General features: G+C 41.0%; 1 protein-coding gene across 3 annotated transcripts in view; it reads right to left on the reverse strand.

The window, feature by feature from the left end:
• Positions 1–21,420, reverse strand: part of MAP4K5 (mitogen-activated protein kinase kinase kinase kinase 5) — a 2,873,315-nt gene that overhangs the window by 1,526,548 nt on the left and 1,325,347 nt on the right. For all 3 annotated transcript variants that reach the window (XM_044074300.1, XM_044074299.1, XM_044074298.1), the window contains exon 13: positions 1,787–1,865. In XM_044074300.1, coding sequence (XP_043930235.1) covers positions 1,787–1,865 — 79 coding nt within the window. The remainder of the gene's footprint in view (positions 1–1,786; positions 1,866–21,420) is intronic.

The following is a 21,420-nucleotide window of genomic DNA, read 5'->3' on the forward strand; positions in this document are numbered from 1 at the left end:
AAAATTTCTGTCAGAAATGTTTAACATACACAATGGCGCCAAAATCACAATTTAAATGAAAAAATCCACACTCAGCTCAGTAGTTTAAAAAATCCAGAGGAAGGAACAGTCTTTCAAGAGATCCTTCTCTTACTATTGCACTAGAAAACTGAAAGGGTCCTGTTTGTGGGAGTGAAAGGCAACTTCTGTACTGCCAGGTAGACCATCACACCCAAAGACAGGTAGTAGGAGGAGGTAAAAACCACAAACCAGTGACAAAAAAAGAAGCAAAACACCGTTTATTCCTCTGACGTCTTGGCTGGTGCCTTCACAGGAGAATACTGAACAAATTTCACACTCCATATTTATAATACATTCATTCGATCAATTATCCAATAATCCTATTATTTAATTACTACAAAGTTATTTAAAGCAAAACTCTCCAATTAAAATCTACATTCATTCCTTGTGGTACCAAAGTATCAAATTTTTAAAATATAAACTGCTTCTTTATACAATAAAACATTTTTTAATATTTTTATACAAATAATTATCTACAACTTTCTCTAATATTGTACCTACTAACCCATGAGACTGACTCTGATGTTCATAATAAAAATGCTCTGCTACTAACTTAGTTAACGGTAGAGTGATTAAACCAGAACTTTAATTTTATGATGTACTAAGAACAGTTGGTACCCGCGGTGGTGGTGCTGCGGTAGCATTGTCTCCTCACAGTAAGACGCTGCCCGGTTCGATTCTCAGCTAGAGCGTCTTCTGCGTGGAGACATGCGTGAATGGGCGTACCTTCATTGAAGGTTGTGCGTCAGGGCTGGTAACTCGGCATGTAAAAATCAACTACCAATCATTAGCGGACCGGAGTTCCGCTGTGGCGACCCCTAACCGGGAAAAGCCGAAAGACACAACAACTAAGAACAGTTGGTACTGAAATCTGCGGTAAATGCAAGGCATGCAAGCATATAGTTGCAGGGTTTGATAATATAAATGGTATAAAATTTAATGGGAAAGCAAATTTTAGATGTGATACAGAGGGCATTATATATGCACTTAAATGCCCCTGCAATAAGTTTTATATTGGGGAAACGAAAAGGCCTTTTAAAGTCAGATTGCTTGAACACACTAGAGACATTGAAAATGTTAAAATGTCTAGCTCAGTAGCAGAGCATTTTAAGCAGTAGATTTTAATTGGAGAGCTTTGCTTTAAATAACTTTGTAGCAATTAAATAATAGGATTATTGGATAATTGATATAATGAATCTATTATAAATATGGAGTGCAAAGTTTATTCAGTATTCTCCTGTGAAGGCACCAGCCGAGACGTCAGAGGAATAAATGCTGTTTTGCTTCTTTTTTTGAGTCACTGGTTTGTGGTTTTTACCTTACTGTTTTCAGTTTGTGGCTTAATAGGTAGTAGGAAGAGGTCTGAGCTTTGATATACTGCCACAGGAAGGATGGCAGGGCACTTCTTCCCATATGCCAGTAAGGCAGTGTTTGTTGAATATCTACACAAGTATACGAAAGGGTGCTGCTCCTTATGTTTCAGTCTACTGAATGCAAGGTATGCAAAATGAAGACTTAAGATACTAAGATGTAAAAATATAACAAACTGCATGCAATTTAAGTTGTCAATATCCTCATACATTCTTAAATATATTTTAAGACTTCAGTAAAAGGTGTCCTATATTTCAGGCAAAAAAGTTTTCAAAATGTGAGTGCTGAGTATCAGAAAAGCCAACAAAGTCAATCTAAAATACATAAAATGTATAGAAATGCCTTGGTTACTTACGATTAATTTCAGATCGTGTTTTTTCTGCTCTAATGTTTTTGTTGGAGGAGCGTATTGTATGACGAGGAACAGCAAGAAGCTTCAAAAGTTAAGAAAAAATGACAATTACTCAAACATATACTTCCCACTCTGAACTTAAATCTGGAGTAAACCAATAAAACTGTCTAGAAATTTGCCATGCTTTTCTTCTAAATTCATGTTTAAAGAAACATATCACCTTAGATGAAATACAATTACTCTGCAATTTCAGCAACTAAATGACCCATCCTAGTATACTAACACATACTTATTTAAAATATTACAGCAGAAAATAAGAGTATTTCATGGTCAATAAACAGTATATACCCCTAAGGCTGCAGGGCAGCTCCTTCATGTAGCTTATATGGACCCCTACTGTCATAAGAGTTCCTCCCCTTCAGGAGATATGGGGGTTGTGGGCACACTTCTATAACCTATGAAAAAAGAAGTGGCACATCATGGCCTTCGGGATATTACAAAACTCAGAGAAGTTACATACAAAGCAAACATCCAGCCAGTACAGTACAGATGTGTACCTTCAATACAGCTCATGGGCACCCTTGCTCACAGCTCTAGAATAGATATTACTTCCCTTCCTTGATCAAAACAAGCAAATATATGTTCTGTTTTTGTCATGATAAAGCGAGTTACCAGATCTGTTTTTGTCATGATGAAAGGCAGATTCAGTCACTCTCGACCATGAAAAAAAAGGATGTTTCTAGTGACACAATCACGCTCTCTCAAATGCTTCTTCAATAATCAGAATGTACGCATGGTGGGAGCTGTTTCCATTAAGTGCTGACTCAAAAGTCACAATCAGAAGATAATCATTTGAAATGCTGGGACTCGTTACAGCGAGTCCCAAAACACAGAGACTGAACTGCCTGAAAAATGGAATTATATATACTAAATCCAAAATGTCCATTTCTCAAACTATTCCCTTTTCTCCAAGGTATGGTGATCTCATAGTTGGTATATATAAGTTCGGGGGGGGGAAGAAGAAGAAGAATCATTGAGATTCACTCTTTTCCTAGGGCTTCAGTCTCTTTTTTTCAGCTTATAGGCACTCAATATTATGGGCGATGACATTTTAATATGGAGCCCAATCAGACCATCAAAAACAAATGCCTTCAATTTTACCATATCAGGAAACCTAGCATGGCAATAGAGGAGTTTGCTACATTACAGAAAGGACACAGGTGGACTTTTTCTTACAAGAAGGGGGTCTTGAATGGCATTAGCCCAAACATATATGGCATTTTTTTTTTTACTTTTATTTTGTTTAGTGAAATGGTATCAATTATTTGAACATAAACCATTCACTGCACTGGTGTCACCAACTATGAAGATGGTTTCACTGCATTTTTACACCACAGGAAGAGAATTAAAGCACTGCAAGCAGCTGTATGTTTTCATACTTAACTTCATTACATTTTTATGTTTACAACTAGAGCAGTACAATAAAAAATTAGTTCATGTCTAATGCCATAAAGTGTCGAGGAACACATGCTAAAAACTTATAACACAATAATTTATAAAACCTCATCATTAAAAATACACAGAGGACTGCAAGAAAAATGGTTAGCTGATCCTGTTCCATATCTAATAATCTTTTTATGAGCAAACCAGCAAGTTCAACTACTGATTATACAGATATTTTCAAACATATCTAATGTGAAAGATGAAGCCAACTGGATGAAACAGAGATGGGAGGGAGAATTCTGCATATCAGTCCAACGGAGTCAAGTATAAGTGTGTAAGCAACTTACTATAAGCACAGACATTTGAGTTTGGTCACTGTTGCTTTCAAGATTTATAGTGATCTCTGCTGCAGGATAAGTCTAAAATCTGGCCGGACTTGTTGAAAGCCTTTCCCCTGTGGGCAAGATGACACTGTCTTGTTTTAAATGCCTTTATGTAGCTGATATATAGGTGGCTTCTATCCACACCATCTTTAATTTTTGGAAGGTGGAAGGGAATGGTCCAGCAGCCCCTGGAGAATGGTCCTAGCTAAGCCTGAACTACACCTAGAAAAGGAATCAAGAGTGTAATGCCATGCAAATGTATGTACAGAAAACCAAACTGCTGCTTTGTTAAGATAGTACCCAAGCTGTCAATGCACATTCAAGGTATGAAGTATCCTTTCTCCCTCATTTTTAGGATCACTAAAAAATAGGGAAATGGATAGTCTGGCTTAAATTAAAATCAGAGAGCATTTTAGGGATAAAAGGATTAGTTCTCAAAGAAATATTGAAAATGAGATAAGGGTAACTAACCATAACAGCATGCATCTCACATATTCTTCTCACAGAGGTAACAGCAATTGGTAAAACAGTTTTCTATGTTAAGAACCTCAAGTTAGCTAGATTAGTTGGTTCAAATGGAGCAAGTGTCAGCTAGTTCAAATGGAGCAATATTAGTTTCTCTAACACAAAATTAAGATTGCAAGAAGTGCAAACTGATTTCCTTGTAATCCTCAAGTAAAATCCCTTTCAAAAACATTTTGATATGAGAATGCCTTAAAAGAGGAGGATCCATGTGCAGACATGCTGAAATGGCTATTAACTTTGATGGAGGAGTAAGGAACGTTATAGGAAAGTAGCTCACACACACATATTGTAGAACTAGATAACAACTAGCCCGGTATGGGTGCTGGTTATGTTGTTGGCATCAACAGGAAAACCTTTTCCATTTGCTAATATATGGTTTTCGGGTTGCAGGCTTTCATGCCTTCACCAGTACCTGCTGCATGTCCTCAGTAAATAAGTGCCTAAAGGGAATCAAGACTCTTATCATATAGACAGTGAATTGAAGTTGACTGGAGTCGGGGTGTATCAAACACCCCTGATCTTGTGCGAGTAGATCCACTCCATGAGGAAACTTGTGGCAATTGTCCCTGGCCATATCCAAAAGAAGGGAGAAAGTACATTTGTGTCCCACTTAACATAATTGTAGATGTTTGAGTAGATGAATGTTGCAGTACTAATCCTTGAAACCTCCTGTCATGCAGAAGCTGGCAAATGGTCCGATTTTCACAGTTGTCTTATCCCAAGCATACGGATGCTCAATGACTGATGTCAGGACATCAGGATATAAGAAGGGGTGCCCATCATTAGCATCTTCAGGTTTTTCTAAGTTGAGAAACAGTTTGATGCCTGAGAACAGCACAACCTTCCCAGCTCTCTGATCTTGGTTGTGAATGCAAAAGAGAAGGAAACATAAGGAACGCTGGGATAAGCTAAAGGGATTATAAACAGAGGCAGAAACAGAGAATACCCCTACATAGCTGAGGAGTAGGAGGGTGACAATATGTACTGCAATATTGATCTACTTGAACATCTACAATTATGGTAAGTGGGACACAACTGTATTATGTTCTTCACAGTCAATGTTGCAGTACTAATCCTTGGGAAGATTCCCAAATCTACCCTGCGGGTGGAGGAGTTACACATGTCCTAAGTCATAGTGTTTAGTACAGGTGTAAACCAAATTCCAAGTGGCTACCTCTATAATGGTCTCGGTGGGAACTCCTTTGAGGAAAGCAGTGGTAGTTGCATAATTACTGGTAGAATGGGCTCTACGGGCACTAATGGGGTCAGGTAGAGGCTTTCCATGGTGTGTTTAACAGAACCTGGTGCAGTTTGCAATCCATTTAGTGATGGTTTGCTTTGAAAGAGGCTTGATCTGTTTCCCTTCTGTGAAGGATACCAAACAAGTGGTCTGCCCTGTCCATAGTCTTTGTTCTATCCAGGTAGTACCTGATCTGTCTGTGGACATCCAGTGAGTTGAGGATTATTTCTGCTTTGCTCTGTGGGTTTGGGAAGAAGACTGCCCGATGGATAACCTGGTTAGGGCAGAGTTCTGAAACCATCCTTGAGCATGAAGAATGGGTTTGCTCTGAGGGTTACCCTATACCTGTGGAAGACAGTGAAGAGCTCTATACATGTGAAGGCTTGCAGTTCAATGGCTGTTTAGCTAAAGTGACGGCTAAAAGGAAGGTGGTCTTCCACCTGAGCATCTTCAGAGGCACAGTAACAGTTGGCTCAGAGGGTGGTATGGTTAATTTTTCCAAAACATAGTTTAGATCCCATGCTAGACTGGGGTCCCTTCTGGGAGGTCTCAAGTGAATCACCACTTTTAGAAACAGTTTGATGTGAGGGTGAAGAAGAGTGGAGGAGAAATCTGCAAGCAAGCTGAGATAGCAGACGCATGGACCTTTATGCTGGAATAAGAAAAGCCCTGTTCAAACAGGTGCGAAAGGTAAAGCAGTACTGAACTGATATTTGCTTGAGCTGGGATAGTGTTTCAGCCACGATACCAAGTGAAGAATCTCTTCCATTTAGCCATGTATAATTTTTTTTTTTGTGTTAGGCTTTCTTGGCTCCTTTAGACTAGATAGCATCTCTTTTACATAAGGCATCAAGGCGGGTGTTATGACACAATTGTCCAGGCAGCTAGACTGACAGATGCCAGGTTGGGGTAGAAGACCGATCCTTGATTTGGCTTAGAAGGTCTGTGTTCTTTGGGAGCAGGCAAAACCCCCCCTCACTGAGGGTGAACAGTAGAAAGAACCAGTACTGTCTGAGCAAGAACGGGGCTACCAATATCATGCTGGGCCTTGTCAGTCCTGATCTCTGTAAGCATCCTCGGAATCAAGGGTAACGGGAAAAGGCATACAGGAACCAATGGGTCCATGTGAATGAGAAAGCATCTATTTTCTAGACTCCCTCCTATTTTGTTTTGGAGCAGAATCTCAGAAATTGTTTGCTGTGAAAAGAGGCAAAAAGGTCTAGAGACAGGATTCCCCACAGAGTGGTGAGATTAAGGAACACTTACCTTTTCAACATACATTTGCTTGGATCTATTAAGTCCCTGCTCAGGAAGTCTACAAGAGGATTGCTATGGCCTGGGATGTACAGCACTATGAAAGCGATCCACAAGTCTGGACTAACATCCAGATCTTTCTGGTAAAGCTGCACAGTGGGTAAGACAATACCTCCCTTGTTTGTTTTATGTACACACGACTATGGTATTCTCTGTCCACATTTGCAGAGCTCTTGGACTTAAATGTTGAGGGAAAACTTTTATGGCTAGGAAAACTGCTAGCATTTCCTTACAACTGACGTGCACTTTGCTGCAAATGCCCTGTATCCTCAGCTGGCTTAAGTGGGCTCTCCAAGCTATATATGAGCTGTCAGTGGTGATGGACTTATCTGCCTGAGGCACAGTGAAGGCTGTTCCTGGGTCTTTCCACCACAGGAGTTCCTTCAGGAGGCATGGAAGCTAGGGGAGAAAGGTTTCTAGGGACTAGGAGAGCTGCTCCCATCCATTTTTGAGAAACTACTGGAGTTTCTTCATGTGTAGCTTTGCTAAATGGACCATCAGGATACATGAAGCCATGTACCCTAAAGATCCTTAAAAACTTTCTGGCTGAAATAAGATGTTTTCTGAGTAGGGTGTTCAAATAATCCGTCAGGAAAACCACTTTGTACTGAGGGAGAAATGTTTTCTGGTGGGTCGAGTCTACCTGGGAGCCCAGAAACAGGATCATTGTTTGGGGTGTCAACTGAAACTTCTGATGTTTAATGTGAGGCCAACCTTTTTGAAGCAGTCTACAGAGGTTCGGAGGGCATCCAGGGTCTCTGAGGTGGATCTGCCTTGGATGAGACAGCCGCCTAGGTAGGGATAGATGTGTAGCCCCAGCGTTCTGCGATATGCTATCATGGGTTCATGCATTTTGTAAAAACGCTTGGTGTAATAGAGAGACCAAATGATAGAGCACAAAACTGGAATTAGGAGCCTGAGGCTACAAATCGTAGGCATTGTCTGTGACTGACTGCTATAAGGAACATGAAAGGTAAGTATCCTTTAAGTCAACAGTGCCCATGGATGCACCGTGAAAAATCATGGGTTGCAGCTTTTGTGCAGTAAGGATCTTTAATTTTGGCAAATAGAGTAATTTGTGTAGCCTAGAAAGATCCAGGATAGGTCTCCAGGTTCAAGCTTTTCTTGGGACCAGGAAGATCCTTAAATAAAAGCCTTTTCCCTGTTGACCTGGGGAACTGGCTGTATGGATCCTTGCTGCAGTAAATTATTGATAATTGAGGGTAAGAATTTTTCTTTTTCCTTTGGAGGGCTTGGTACACCCAAAAAGGGTGTGATTTCCCTGAATTGGATATAGTATCCCTCTTCTATAAGGCTGAAGACCCACTGATCCCTGGTGATGGTTTTCCACTGTCTTAAGAACAGGGAAAACCTTCTTGCCAGGGGTCCAGAGGGGAAGGGGTAGCATGCAGTCACAGCTGTTCTATATGTTGGGCAAGCACTTTGGCTGCATCCGATCTCTGTGACTGTTCTGCCCGACATCATCTGTATTGCCTTGGTCTTTTTTCACAAGGAGGTCTCCTCGTCTTGTCTACATTGAAAGGGCTAAGGTTTAGAGGGGCAGTTTCAACTGTACCTTGGGATTGGAGACAAGTAAAATTCTTTGGCAGTTTTAATTTGTTTGTCTTTTTTGTCTACTTTCTGGAACACTTGTTCAGCTGGAGGTCCAAACAGGAACTTTCTGTCTAGTGGGGAATCTAATAACTCTGCTGTTACTTGATCTGACAGTGGTGGAGTTCTATGCCATGGATGTCTGCAGTTAAACTGAACCTGTGGCAGCTGCTCTGCCAGAAGCATCTAAGGCATATCCACTTTGCAAGGAGTGTTTGGCTACCTGTAGAGCATCTATGGCTATGTCCTGCACCTCCATGTACATATAAAACATAGAATCAAGTTTTTCTATAATTTTATGTTGAAGTGATTCCCAGTGTTTTATCATATGGAATTGGCAGTTTTTAGCTCTCATGGCTAGGGTTGCAGAGGTATAAACTTTATTGACAAACCTGTCCAGTAGTCTGCTCTCCATTTCATCTGGTAAAGAGTACCTAGATGGTCCTTTGGGAATCCCTTTTGTAGATTCAGTGAGGATCACAGAGGGATCAGTTTCGGGATTATTATGGAGATACTTTTGCAAGTCAAGCGCTTTATAAAATCTGTTTGGTTTCCTATGTGCAGGTGGTAAGGAGTCATGGTGTAGAGCTATATCCTCAAAATCATCATCTAATGTTAAACTAGTTCCCTGTAATGTTTCTGTGCCCAAGAGAATTGCTTACTTTCCCAGTTAAAAGCTTCTTTAATTTTGTGTAATGCTTCTCCAAAGGCAATGTCTTCAAGTGGGAAAGTTGAAGAAAGAGTACCATCTGAATTTGAGTCAGAGCAGGTTTGAGGCTCTTTAAATGATCCGAATAAAAGAGATCTTGCTCACCTCCACAGAATAAGGAGTCTTCCTCCTCCTCTAGTAAGGTTACTTCCCTTGCTCTTTTAATCAAAAGTCAGAGAAGCCTCAGAAGAAGGTTGAGAGTGATTTCTGGATTTAATAAAAGATATGAATTCCTGTGCTATCTTGACCAAATCCTGGACTTCGGTCTGAGATGCAGGGGGCGAGGGCAAAGGCAAGGCCAAAGTGTGACATCATTTTGGTTTGATAATCGTTTAAAAGATGTGGCCAAGGGATGTGGTCTTCTGATCGCAAACTCAGTAGGAACTTCTGAAGTAAGGGGAGACATAAGGTCTCCCCCTGTGGAACCACTTCTTGGATTTAAGCCCTAACATTGCGAGGATTTTTGTCTATACACACTGAGCCGAGTGGAGGAGGGGCACTGACTACAACTCTGATATATAACAATAAGTATCCTGTTTTTTTTTTTTTTGCTTATTTTTACTGGTTATTGCTTCTAGCAATTTATATATAGCACTTTTTATTGCCTGCTGCATACATTTTACTGTATTTTATTGCTATTAACTAATCTGCACTGTTAAACTAAAATTGTCTGCCTTACAGGCCCTGATAAATAAGTTTTTTACTGCCACATTGTTTGTAAAGCTTTTTAGCTAGCTTCACTGTGTGAAAGGTATTAACGGGAAATATTCTGTACTTGTTAAGAACCTGTTTGTTCTGATTTCCTGCCAAGGAGTGTATCATATAACTGATTTGTTTGCAGTTAAAAGCATTCTGTAGAGTCTCCGGCTCCTTTATCTATTTAAAACTTTCATTTTGTGGGTCACTGCTATTCTTCTGCTGTGATAGACATTTCTGTAGTGTTTACTTTCTAAAAAAGTGTAGGCTAGTAGCTCTAGTATTGTGCCAGTTCAGACTTGCTATCTCTGGGGCTGTTTGTTTTGCAGTGGTTGTTCTGAGCACATGACCAGGCCATATTGAATTAGCAGAAGCCTTTCTTTACCTTCATGGCAGGATTGTGTTGACTGGCTGCTGGCTGGTAGGGGTTGGATGGTCTAGGGCTTGGAGTAAGCAGTCATTGGTTCTTTTGAGCTTTTTTTAAAAAAGTTGTTTAAGGTTGTATCTTCTGGTATTTAAGCCCTAACTTTGAGAGGATTTCTGTCTACACACACTGAGTCGAGTGGAGGAGGGGCATTGACTACAACTCTGATCTGAGATATATAACAGTAAGTATCCTGTTTTTTTTTTTGCTTATTTTTACAGGTTATTGCTTCTAACAATTTATATATAGCACATTTTATTGCCTGCTGCATACTTTTTATTGTATTTTATTGCTATTAACTAATCTGCACTATTAAACTAAAATTGTCTGCCTTACAGGGCCTGATAAACAAGTTTTTTACTGTCACACTGTTTGTAAAGCTTTTCAGCTAGTTTCACTGTGTGAAAGGTATTAACGGCAAATTTTCTGTACTTAAGCACCTATTTGTTTGCTCTGATTTCCTGCCAAGGAGTGTATCATATAATTGACTTGTATGCAGGTAAAAACATTCTGTAGAGTCTCCTGGCTCCTTTATCTGTTTAAAACTTTCATTTTGTGGCTCACTGCTGTTCTTCTGCTGTCATAAACATTTATGTAGTGTTTACTGTCTAAAAGAGTGTAGGCTAGTAGCTTTAGTATTGTTCCCCAACCTCCCTCCCTGTTGGTGTCTTGCTGTTATGCTTAGTGGATTTGCAGTTGCCTGCCCTTACTGTAAATTTGATCTGGGACACTCCTCCCAGTCTAGTGTCATTTGCTCATTCTACCTAATACAAAGAGTATATCTGAGAAGGCCAACGCACTTAGTCTCCTAACCATGAGTTATCTTCTGCGTCTCCTCTCTCCCTTTCCATTATAAAAAAACTTTGCTAGAATCTCCCTATGTTCTGCTTAACTGTAACAAAAAAATGTACACTTGTTTCCTTCCTTTCCTGTAACTAGTCTAGTCCAGATACAGATTTGCTATATATATCCAGGACTGTTTGTAAGCTTTGGAGCCCCCCAAGCCTAACTGTGTTGGAGGGAAGCCTGCTAGCTCATCAGTGGGAGTAGTAAGCACTAGGTAACATATCTACCAAATAAGGAGTGGTTTCTGCCCAGAAATTGTAGTTACTGGCCGTTTGGGCAGTTTTTCCATCTCTCTCAACTTCCTGACTTAAAAGCCCACATTTGCACTTGTTCCACCCCCTTTTCCTGTAACTAGTCTAGTCCAGATACAGATTGGCTATACCCAGGACTGTTTGTAAGCTCCTGAGGCCACCAAGCCTTTATGTGTGGGAAGGAAGCCTGCTAGCTTATCAGTGGGAGTGGTAAGCACTAGTTAACCTATCTACCACATCAGGAGTGGTTTCTGGCCCGGAAGTTGTAGTTGTTGGCCGTTTGGCCAATTTTTCAATCTCTTTCAACTTTCTGATTTAAAAACCCACATTTACACTTGTTTCTTTCCTGTAACTAGTCTAGTTCAGATACAGATTCTTAGTTTTAGCACCAGAATTTACTTATTCGTGCTCAGCACTTGTTCAGAACTTGTTGGAAGCACTAAATAAGCTACAAATTACTACAGAATTCAACCTTCCTCATTACCCAGAGGAAAACAGTTTTTTGTACTTACTTTCCTCACTTCCTTAGAGAAAAGCAGCTCTTGTACTCACTTTCCTCACTTGTCTAGAGGAAAACAGTTTTTTATTCAGGCATGTCCAAGGGTCAGTTCCCAGTGTTCTCTCCTGTCTATCTGATGAATCTGGGCATCTTGGGACAATGTAGCAATTGGCTCATGTACATAGACAACCCTCTCCTCCTACCACCCAACACTACAACCTGTGAGAGATGCACTTATCTAGCCAAACTGGAGGTAAAGATCTCTCCAACCAAGACTGAACATGAGACAGTCAAGAGGAGAAGGTAAACATATGTACCACACCACACTCATCACATAGTCCCACTAAACCTACACCACCAAAATCCACAAACAGAAACACAAAAACATTCACAGAGGCTCTCAATAATAACCTGCTCAAGCAACAGAGAGACCTCCAAAGCAGACACGCAAGCAACCTCCACCCCTCCAACACAACACAAATGACACATAGCCCACAGACTCGGTGTGTCACTCAACCACAGCCCATAAGCCAAAACAATGTACCCAACACACTAGTCACAGGTGACTCTATAGTCAGGCAAACTGATATCCCACTCATCAGGCTAAATAAGGAGAAGGTTACTGTCAGTTGCCAGGACACGCCACATAACCCATGCACTCAGGTCACTCCACAACAAGTACAAACATGACTCTGTCATTGTCCATGTTGGTGTGAATGACCTGAGATGTGCCTCCCTGGACTACATGAAAAGAAACATGGAAGAGGTCTCCAATCTTGTAGCCCAGGGAGGTATGACCCTAGCCCTGAGTAGCATCTTGCCATCGTACAGACTGATAACGCAAAGGTACAAAGACAAAATGATTGACTTCAACAACTGGCTAAGTTTCTGGTGTCATTCTAAGGGGATCCAGCATCTGTCTGCCTGGGATGACATAGTCGACAGACCACGATGCTTTGTCAAAGATGGATTGTACCTGTCACCCCTGGGAGTCCAGACACTGGCTAAGGCTCTTGCTGCCCATATAGTGCCTTTTCTAGCAAGGTTGAAATGACAAATTCACCACCGTAGCAGGAACAGGCAAGCAAAAATTTAGGGTAATGCTACTCAATGCTAGAAGTCTAAATCTCAAAATACACTCCCTCGAGGCACTACTTAAAATAGAGAACATCGATATCTGTGCAGTGACTGAGACCTGGTTCAAGGCTCCAAAGACCACCTCTGCATTACCAGGCTATAACACATACCGCACTTTTCGGCCACCTAACCTGGAAACGACAGCAAAGGCGGAGGTGTGTCCACATTTATTAAGGATATCCACACCTCCAGGCTAGTTGCTCAGCATAATGCACCCGAGGTTATCCAAGTGCAACTAACTCTGGGAAAAACTGCAATCCAAATTGTATCTTGTTACAGATCCCCCACCATGCCCCCAGGATTCCCACTCCTCTTTTGTTGATACACTGGAAAATATTAGGGTTCAACCAAACACCCTAATAATGGGCGATTTCAACTACCCCACCTTTAACTGGGAAAACTACTCATTTGCCAATTCCTTCGCTCAACACTTTCTGAAATTCATAAATTCCAATGCCCTGGATCAACCTATCCACAACCCCACCAGGGGTAACAATATCCTAGACCTAGTCATTACCAACATGAATGACCGGTGTTCCACACCTGAAGTCAACTCCTCGTTGGTCAGATACGACCATAAGCTAATCATCCTAGATATCCACATTCCGCCCCCACACCCACGCCCCCATTAAGGAAACCACGGTAAAAAATTTCTCCAAAGCAAACTTCATGCTTCTTAAGACAGAAGTGGTGAACTTCATGACACCCATGTAGATGGACAATACAGTTACGACTGCTGAATCCTTCACAGATGCACTCTATAAGCACTTACACAAGTGCTATCCTCCAAAAAAAGGAAGCCAATCTGGTGGTTCCCTGCATTAAACAAACTCTATAATAGAAGGAAGAAACTGTTGCAAAAGAGAGTAAAATCCCATGATTGGAGGAGTTCCCTGGTCAGCCTCAGTAAGAAGCTGAGATCCCTTATAAGATCCTCCAAAGCTAGCTATGAAAACAAAATCGCCACTGATTCTAGGGACAACCACAAAGCATTCTATAGCTATGTCAAGAATCTCAATGGCAACACCCAGACCTGCTCTGAGTTACCGCACAACGGCACGGAAATTACAGAACCAATTGATATTGCCAACACCCTGGCAGATAGATTCAGTGCTAACTTTACCCCCCTCTCACCCCCTAAATGGCTTTACCCCCCTCTCACCCCCTAAATGGCCCATATCTATACAGAGAGAATGCAGAGACCCTGTAATCTCAACTACGCAGGTAAAAGCTGCACTCTCTAAAGCCAAAAACACAGCGTCCATGAGACCGGACAACATCCCAGGCTGCGTTTTACACAAACTTCAGAACGTACTAGCTCCCCACCTAAGCACCATGTTCAAGCATAGTCTCACATCAGGCTTTGTGCCCACTGAATGCCGCACAGCAACAGTTATCCCACTCCACAAAGGGGGAGCCACCACTGATCCTGGGAACTATCGCCCTATTAGCCTGATGAGCCTGGTCTGTAAGGCCATGGAACATATCACCATGGAACTCATAAAGACATTGGTAACCTCCAAACTCTGGACCCCGCCCAGATCGGGTTTGTGAAAGGCAGATCATACCTCCTGAACCTGACTGACTTCTTTGAGGCAGTCACCAAAGCCGTAGACGAGGGTAAGGTGGTTCACACAGCCTATCTTGACCTCTCCAAGGCTTTCAACACCATCCCCCATTCTGGAATTATAGCTAAACTCATTTAAACTAGGTATAAATCCCTACGTCACAAGATGGGTTGCCGACTGGCTCACTGACAGAACCCACACTGTAAAAGTTGCAGACACCAAATCTGATTTCAAACTAGTGACAAGTGGAGTGCCACAGGGTTCAGTCCTGGGACCTCTCCTGTTTGGCATCTACTTCTCTGACTGCAAACTAGCAGCCATAGTTGACTCCCCAAATTATGTGGACATCCTACAGAAGGGCCTCACTGAGACAGATGCCTGGTGTCAGAGCCATGGCCTCAAGCTCAATGCCAAAAAGTGCATTGTCATCCCCTGGGTAAAAACTCTGTACTCATGAACCACCACATAGGCGACAGTCTACTTAACGCCGAATGTGTGATAAGAGACCTTGGGACCCAGGTGGACAGATGTCTGTCCTTTGATAATTACATCGCCACAGTAGTCAGGAAATCCTTCTATGTGGCACACCTCATCACATAAGGGTTCTCATCCAGGAAAAAAAGAGGTCATTGTTCCCCTCTACTCGACACTCATTAGACCCATTATAGAGTACAACACCCCATTTGGAATGTACCTCACAAGACATCTGCAGCAGCTGGAAAGGCCACAGAAGTATCCCACAAAGAGGATTACTGGCCTCAAACAAATGCCCTACACTGACCGTCTCAAAAAACTCCAGCTTTACTCCATAGCATATCGCCTACTCTGAGGTGATCTCTGCCTAACATATAAAGTTATGTCAGACCCAGAGCTGTTGGACATGCTACACAAAGAAATCCCAATCCCTCCGAGCTACATGCTCTAGGAATCTAAACCTTGTCACCACAATACACAGGACATGCTGGAGGGATAGATTCCTGTCCCAGAGACTTCCCATTCTCTGGAACAAGCTACCCATCTATGTCAAACAAAATTCCTCATTAGCACTCTTCAAGAAAAATTTTGATGAGTGGATAGGAAATAGGAAATACACCCCGGGGACCACTTCTGTGGCTCTGCTCGACAGGGGCACAAGAAAATAACTTCTTGGGTGGCGTAAGCCAGGGAACCTTGTTGGCTATGCTTACTTAGGCCCTTGGGCCGATAGCCTAGTACCTACCTATGAACCTATGTCAGAAGCTGATGCCTGCATAGCAGCGTCAAACCCAACTGACATGTGAGTGGTAGTCATGGGTAGGTTGGGGACTATGGCAGCTTCCTGAGGGGTCGCACCAGAGGGTGCCTGCCAAGCAGTCACAGGTCCTGGGGATTGCAAAGGTGCCTCATCAAGGTCTTTAGTCAACTTAGAGGTTGATGCAGTAGTTTTTTCTGCAGCCTCTGGATCTCTAGGTTTTCTTATTTTTTTGCTTTTTTGAGATTACACCATTGGCATTCAGAGTGATTGCAGGACCTGCTGAAGTTTGAGGTTGCAATGCTACTGAAAAACGCAACAGTGAGAACTCCATATGAGCTGCAAGTACCTTGGCTCTATGTTTAAGGGTTTTTGCATGAAACTATTCACAATCAAGAGCAGTGCAGTTAAGATGCATTGTGCTGAGGCTCCAAGCAAAACAAGCAAAAGAGGTGAAAATGTTTATACGGGATTTATTTCCCACAGGACAAATGGTTATCAATGTTTTTTGAACATTAATTAGAGAATAAAATACCCAGTGTTTACTTATCAATCTGGAAACAGGGGAACTCTGGAAACATGAGTTGACTGACAGACTGTGAGCATATAAAACACACATAAAGCACTCTGGACTGCACAGCTAGAAAGAACTTAAGATGGTGTCGACTGATGCCCTTCTTATAACCTGATGTCCAGACATTGGTCACTGAGCATCTGTTGGCTTGGGATGATGCCAAGACTCTGGAAATCAGGCTGTTCATGGGGACAGGGCCGGCCTTAGCTGATATGGCGCCCTAAGTGAAGTAGTGCTCCGGCGTCTCTTAAGCCCCACCCACACCATACACATGAAACACTCCTATGAGCCATGCCCACAGGTAGGTCACTCCCCAAAAAAGCCACTCCACTCATTCACTCCCCAAGAAAGCCAGTCCAGTCATTTCCTTTAATTATTTAAATGCATAGAAGAAAGGATACCTTGTAATGTAGTTTAAACTGCAAGTTTGTTTGTGTCTTTTGGCTTTTCCCGGTTAGGGGTCGCCACAGCGGAACTCCGGTCCGCTAATGATTGGCAGTTGATTTTAACGTACCGGCTTGCCAGGCCTGACGCACGAAGGTACACCCATTCACGCATGTCTCCACGCAGAAGACGCCCTAGCTGAGAATTGAACCAGAAAGCGTCTTACTGTGAGTGAAGGTGGAAATTTCCTTTAATAAACCTGCTTTAATCTGTTTCTCCTTCACACATACTTTACTATACAAGTCATGTCTTCAGAAAATAGAAGCCCATGTGCCTTGGTTCAAAGGGTTGCTTAGGTTAATCTAAATAGTTTAATTTACTCTGGGGTAGGCAAGCAAGCCTTTCAGCTCTGTGAAAGTAGAATAGTGACCTCTCTCCTCCCTGTTTACAGAAGCTTAAGGTAGAGTAGCACAAACACAGATCCCATTTGCTAAACAACACAATCTCACAATGAAAACCGGCTTAGCATGAACGGTAAAATTCTATGCCACTGAAAATGCATGAAAACCCATATTTATAGAAAATGCTTCTAGTCAGTGGAGGATTAAGTTTACATTTGGGCTGTTTTCAAAACAGACTCCTTGCACACATTTTTACGGCCATGCATACATGTATTTGTTCTTTAATTCAACTTCCTGATTGCATTAAATTATATTCCCTATGTATTACAGCACCACTTGTTACAATGTGTTTTAAATTTGTAGTTTTAAGTATTCTTTTAACAAGCAAAGAAACAAAATATATAAACCAATAATGACAAAACTACCCATTTCAGAAAATTTCAACCATAAAAGCCCACTCAGACTTCTGTCATTAAAATCCACTAATATCACTCAATACAAACAATCTCTGCAGAAGAGAAATCATCTGAACAATTCCACATTAAAGAAATATGTAACTAATGAAGAGATTGCCACTGGCAAACAACTTTACATCTCAATGTTTCATCTACAAATTCAGTGCCTGTTTCCCTTGAAGAATTAACTGCCTATATTACATTAAAAATTTGGTAAACTGGTAATATTGCAATAGGAAATGACTAAAACTGTTTTGTTTATCAAATGATACACTGTGTTGTAGAATTTGAAAGCAGTGTTAGTAGCATAATTGTCTTTGATGCAGAAGACTATGTATTCTGCTCCCACACCACGTAGATGGAGTATTGATATTTCAGTGCCCATTTGATTGCTGATTATTTGGTGCATTATAAGTGCGGATAACGGTTCTACACTCCTACGTATGTCGTCCTTTGTACGAAATGCCTAGCAACTATGAACAACAACAACAAACTACCAAACAATTAAAGTTCCAGGCTAATTCGCCCTTCTGCAGGGTGATTTGCAGGCAAGCAGAACTAGAAAAGCAAGCAGACAGACAAATGGCTATTTTTTGCCATAAAATTAAATAAATGCTGTAAAAAATGCCCAGAAATAGTAGTGATTACTGGCTGTTTAAAGCAAATACAACTGTAGTAATACAGTAAAATATTCTTACCTTAACTTCGATGGCTCTTGATGCAGTTGAAACACGAACAATGTTGCAGAGTTCTCCTTCTTTTTGTTTAATTATTTTATCTAATTACTCATTTGCATTCATCATATCAGGCTTACCCATACTGCTCAAGTGTACCCCGTTATGAGTCCAGGTTCCTTATTGTTCCACATTGAAATATTATGGCAGCACAATCACTGTTAAGAATTTTTTTAAATTGATATCCACTGTAAATAATAGTGAATCACATGAATTAAACAATAACTTATAATTGTAACCATCTTGTGAGCTTCCTAGATGAGGCTGTTAAGTAAGCTGTTTGTGTTACACTTTTGTCTGTTTGTTCCACATTATGAAAAGCAGTGCCAGGTGATCCATTAGGGGAGGTGTAGACAGAAATTTACATACAGTACTCAGACCCAGTCCCCCACCACCACCCTTGTATCATTTTGAAAATATACTCAATCCTTAAAATGCTACCCCAAGACATATAGAAAGGGGACATGTTATTTTTAACTGTTACCATTTGTACCCATAAAAAGGGCTATTTTTAGAAGTGTGTTCCTTTCACAGAGAGACATTTGTATTCCTCTGTACTGTGAATATTCGTTTACACAACTCAAAATCTGTGCTTTTTTGAGTATTTTGGTTTCCAGTAGATGGTCCGAAAAAATGTACTCATCTGAATAAACTGAGTAAATATTGTGGGAAGAAATAGCCAGGGAATTGCTATGGCTAAGCTTGTATAGGCCCTGGGGCCAATAGCCTAGTACCACCCTATGGAATCTACTGCCTTGGTGGCTTCAGAGTCCAGCGTACCTTAACCAGCATCTATGGGACGTTTAAAACTCATTTATTTGAGCTTGCATTTGACAACATGGGATGACTTTTCTGTTTTGTTTTAGTTGATTTTACTAAATGTTGTCACCTGTCCTGGGTGATCTTTTCTGTTCCTTTGTTTTATCTGATTTAATTTGTCTGTATAGGATTTACTTATTTCCTTGGTTGCATATGTTTTTGTATCCAGTACTATAGCTATAGCAAATAAATACATCCAAACATGACATCACCACTTCATTGGGAGGGAGCGGAAGACAGATCTCACCAGGCCCATTTGCTTGTTGTCTGTTTATGAAATGTCACATACCAGGATGCCATTTACATATATATATATATATATATATATATATCTATATATATAAAACATTTATCTGGTTGAAAGACCAAAATATAAGTCATCACAAAAAGAGATGGGAATGATACCTCCAACAATAACTTTTCAAGTTAGATTTAAATGAGTGATCTACATATCTAGAATGTTTCTTAAACTGTTGTGATTTTCAGTCCACATGTATTATAATTACGCCATTTTCTGTTATGAAACTTGCTATGCCTTGGAGTGGAAACAGCTGTTTGTAGTCTGTTGGTATGAGCAGTGTATATTGTAATCTGCAAAGCCTGTTTTGTCCCATTCATCCCAAAATGTCTACTACACTGCCCATGTGTTTCTGACGCGCGCGCACACACACACACACACACACACACACCATACATAAATAAATGGACTGTGTATGTTTAGGGGCAGTATCTGCATCTTGATAATATCACTGGGTTCACTGATGTGTGACACAGCTACATAACTGTATAAACACACACATGCGTGCACACAGCCGCACACACAAAATTATAAACATACATTCAGCAAAACACATTCCTAAGGCTCTGTATTCCTTGTTTGCTTGCTTCCCAGAATAGCCTTGTACATGAGTAACATCAAGTAATGTATGAGAAAGCCAACTGCAGTACACAGGCCTCTCCTGTTTTGCTGATGGGGCATAAAAACTCCCCTTAGGTGGGCATCAGTGACCCTGGCACATCAGCACTACACTTTAAGGGAATCCTATTTAGGAAGGGATGCACACTAATAAGCAGTTTTGCAGCTCCTTAAACTATTACAGTTTGAGCAGTGGGACATTTGAAAGAAAGTGTTAGAGCTATAATATATATGCATAACTAAGGCCATGAGCACTCCATTTTAGAGGCCTGAGCATTTAGCAGGGCCACCTATGTACCTATCTACACCCAATTTGGAGATTAAATTTTAGGCACGCGCTAATGACTAAGAGCACGGACCAGACTAAATATATCCAATCCATCTGCGCTTCCATAAGATGTGACATTTTATGTACATATATATATGAATGTGGACCGGAGTTCTGCTGTGGCTACCCCTAACCGGGAAAAGCTGAAAAGACAAGCAACAACATGTACAAATGCACGTATGTACCTGTTTAGGAGAAAAAGATAATGGAGCTCGTGATTAGCACTGCGGTAATCTGTCACAGAATGAGACCAAGTCTCTCACTTCTTTAAAGTAAACAAAGAGTTTTGAAGTAGCAACCCCAGTGGTACTCAGTGCAGTGTCTTTTTTTTTGTCTGTCAAATGTTTATTTATCTCATCACAGCAGCGCTAACCCGCCGCACGATAGTGAAGCATTTAAAAAGCAACTATCGCGCGCTGGTGGTTACCAGGGATTCAGAGCAAATAAATAAATAAAAGCCTCGAAACTTACTGACAACAATTTCTTTTCCTAAAGTTTGATTTTGAAAATTCAAAAGTAACTTAATTTAGCCCTATCCAGTTTTAGTGTCGTCCGGGCTGTCGGTGCTTTAAGTGGGAGGGCTGTAAAGCAGAGAAGAGTGCACACTTTCATAATTAAAATTAATACACAAATAAATAAAAACTGCACCCTTTAGGGCGTCCTAGGCGGTCGCCTAGTTCGCCTATGCCTAAGGCCGACCGTGCATGGGGTTCTGCATGGCAGAAAATTCCAAAGATTAGTAATGCAACACCGATTACGAAAAACATTCACTGTTGCCTGGGCCAGAAAGGGAGTCACAATAATGACCTTTGGGGATTCCTTCTGAGTTTTCAGAAGTATCCTGGATATCACTGGAAAGGGTGGAATAAATACTGGAAACATTCCTGTCCAAAGAAAAGAAAAAGGATCTGTCTTATAAGCCTTCTTACATGGAGCACTAGAGCAGAATCTTGCCAACTGATTACCCAGAGAGGAGGCAATTGGGTCTAGTAACTCATTAACACCTGTGTTGTTTGGAATGCCACACCTCTAGCAGCCTACGCATATCTTGCATTCCACAGCATTTTCTGTAAAATAAACTTAAAAAAACTGAATAAAATCTATTAAAACTGTACAACTAGTAATATTATCATTTACATGTGATAATAG

The sequence above is a fragment of the Protopterus annectens genome, chromosome 6.part0 (assembly GCF_019279795.1).
Source record: "Protopterus annectens isolate FY-2018-M chromosome 6.part0, PAN1.0, whole genome shotgun sequence".
Classification (NCBI taxonomy): Eukaryota; Metazoa; Chordata; order Ceratodontiformes; family Protopteridae; genus Protopterus; species Protopterus annectens.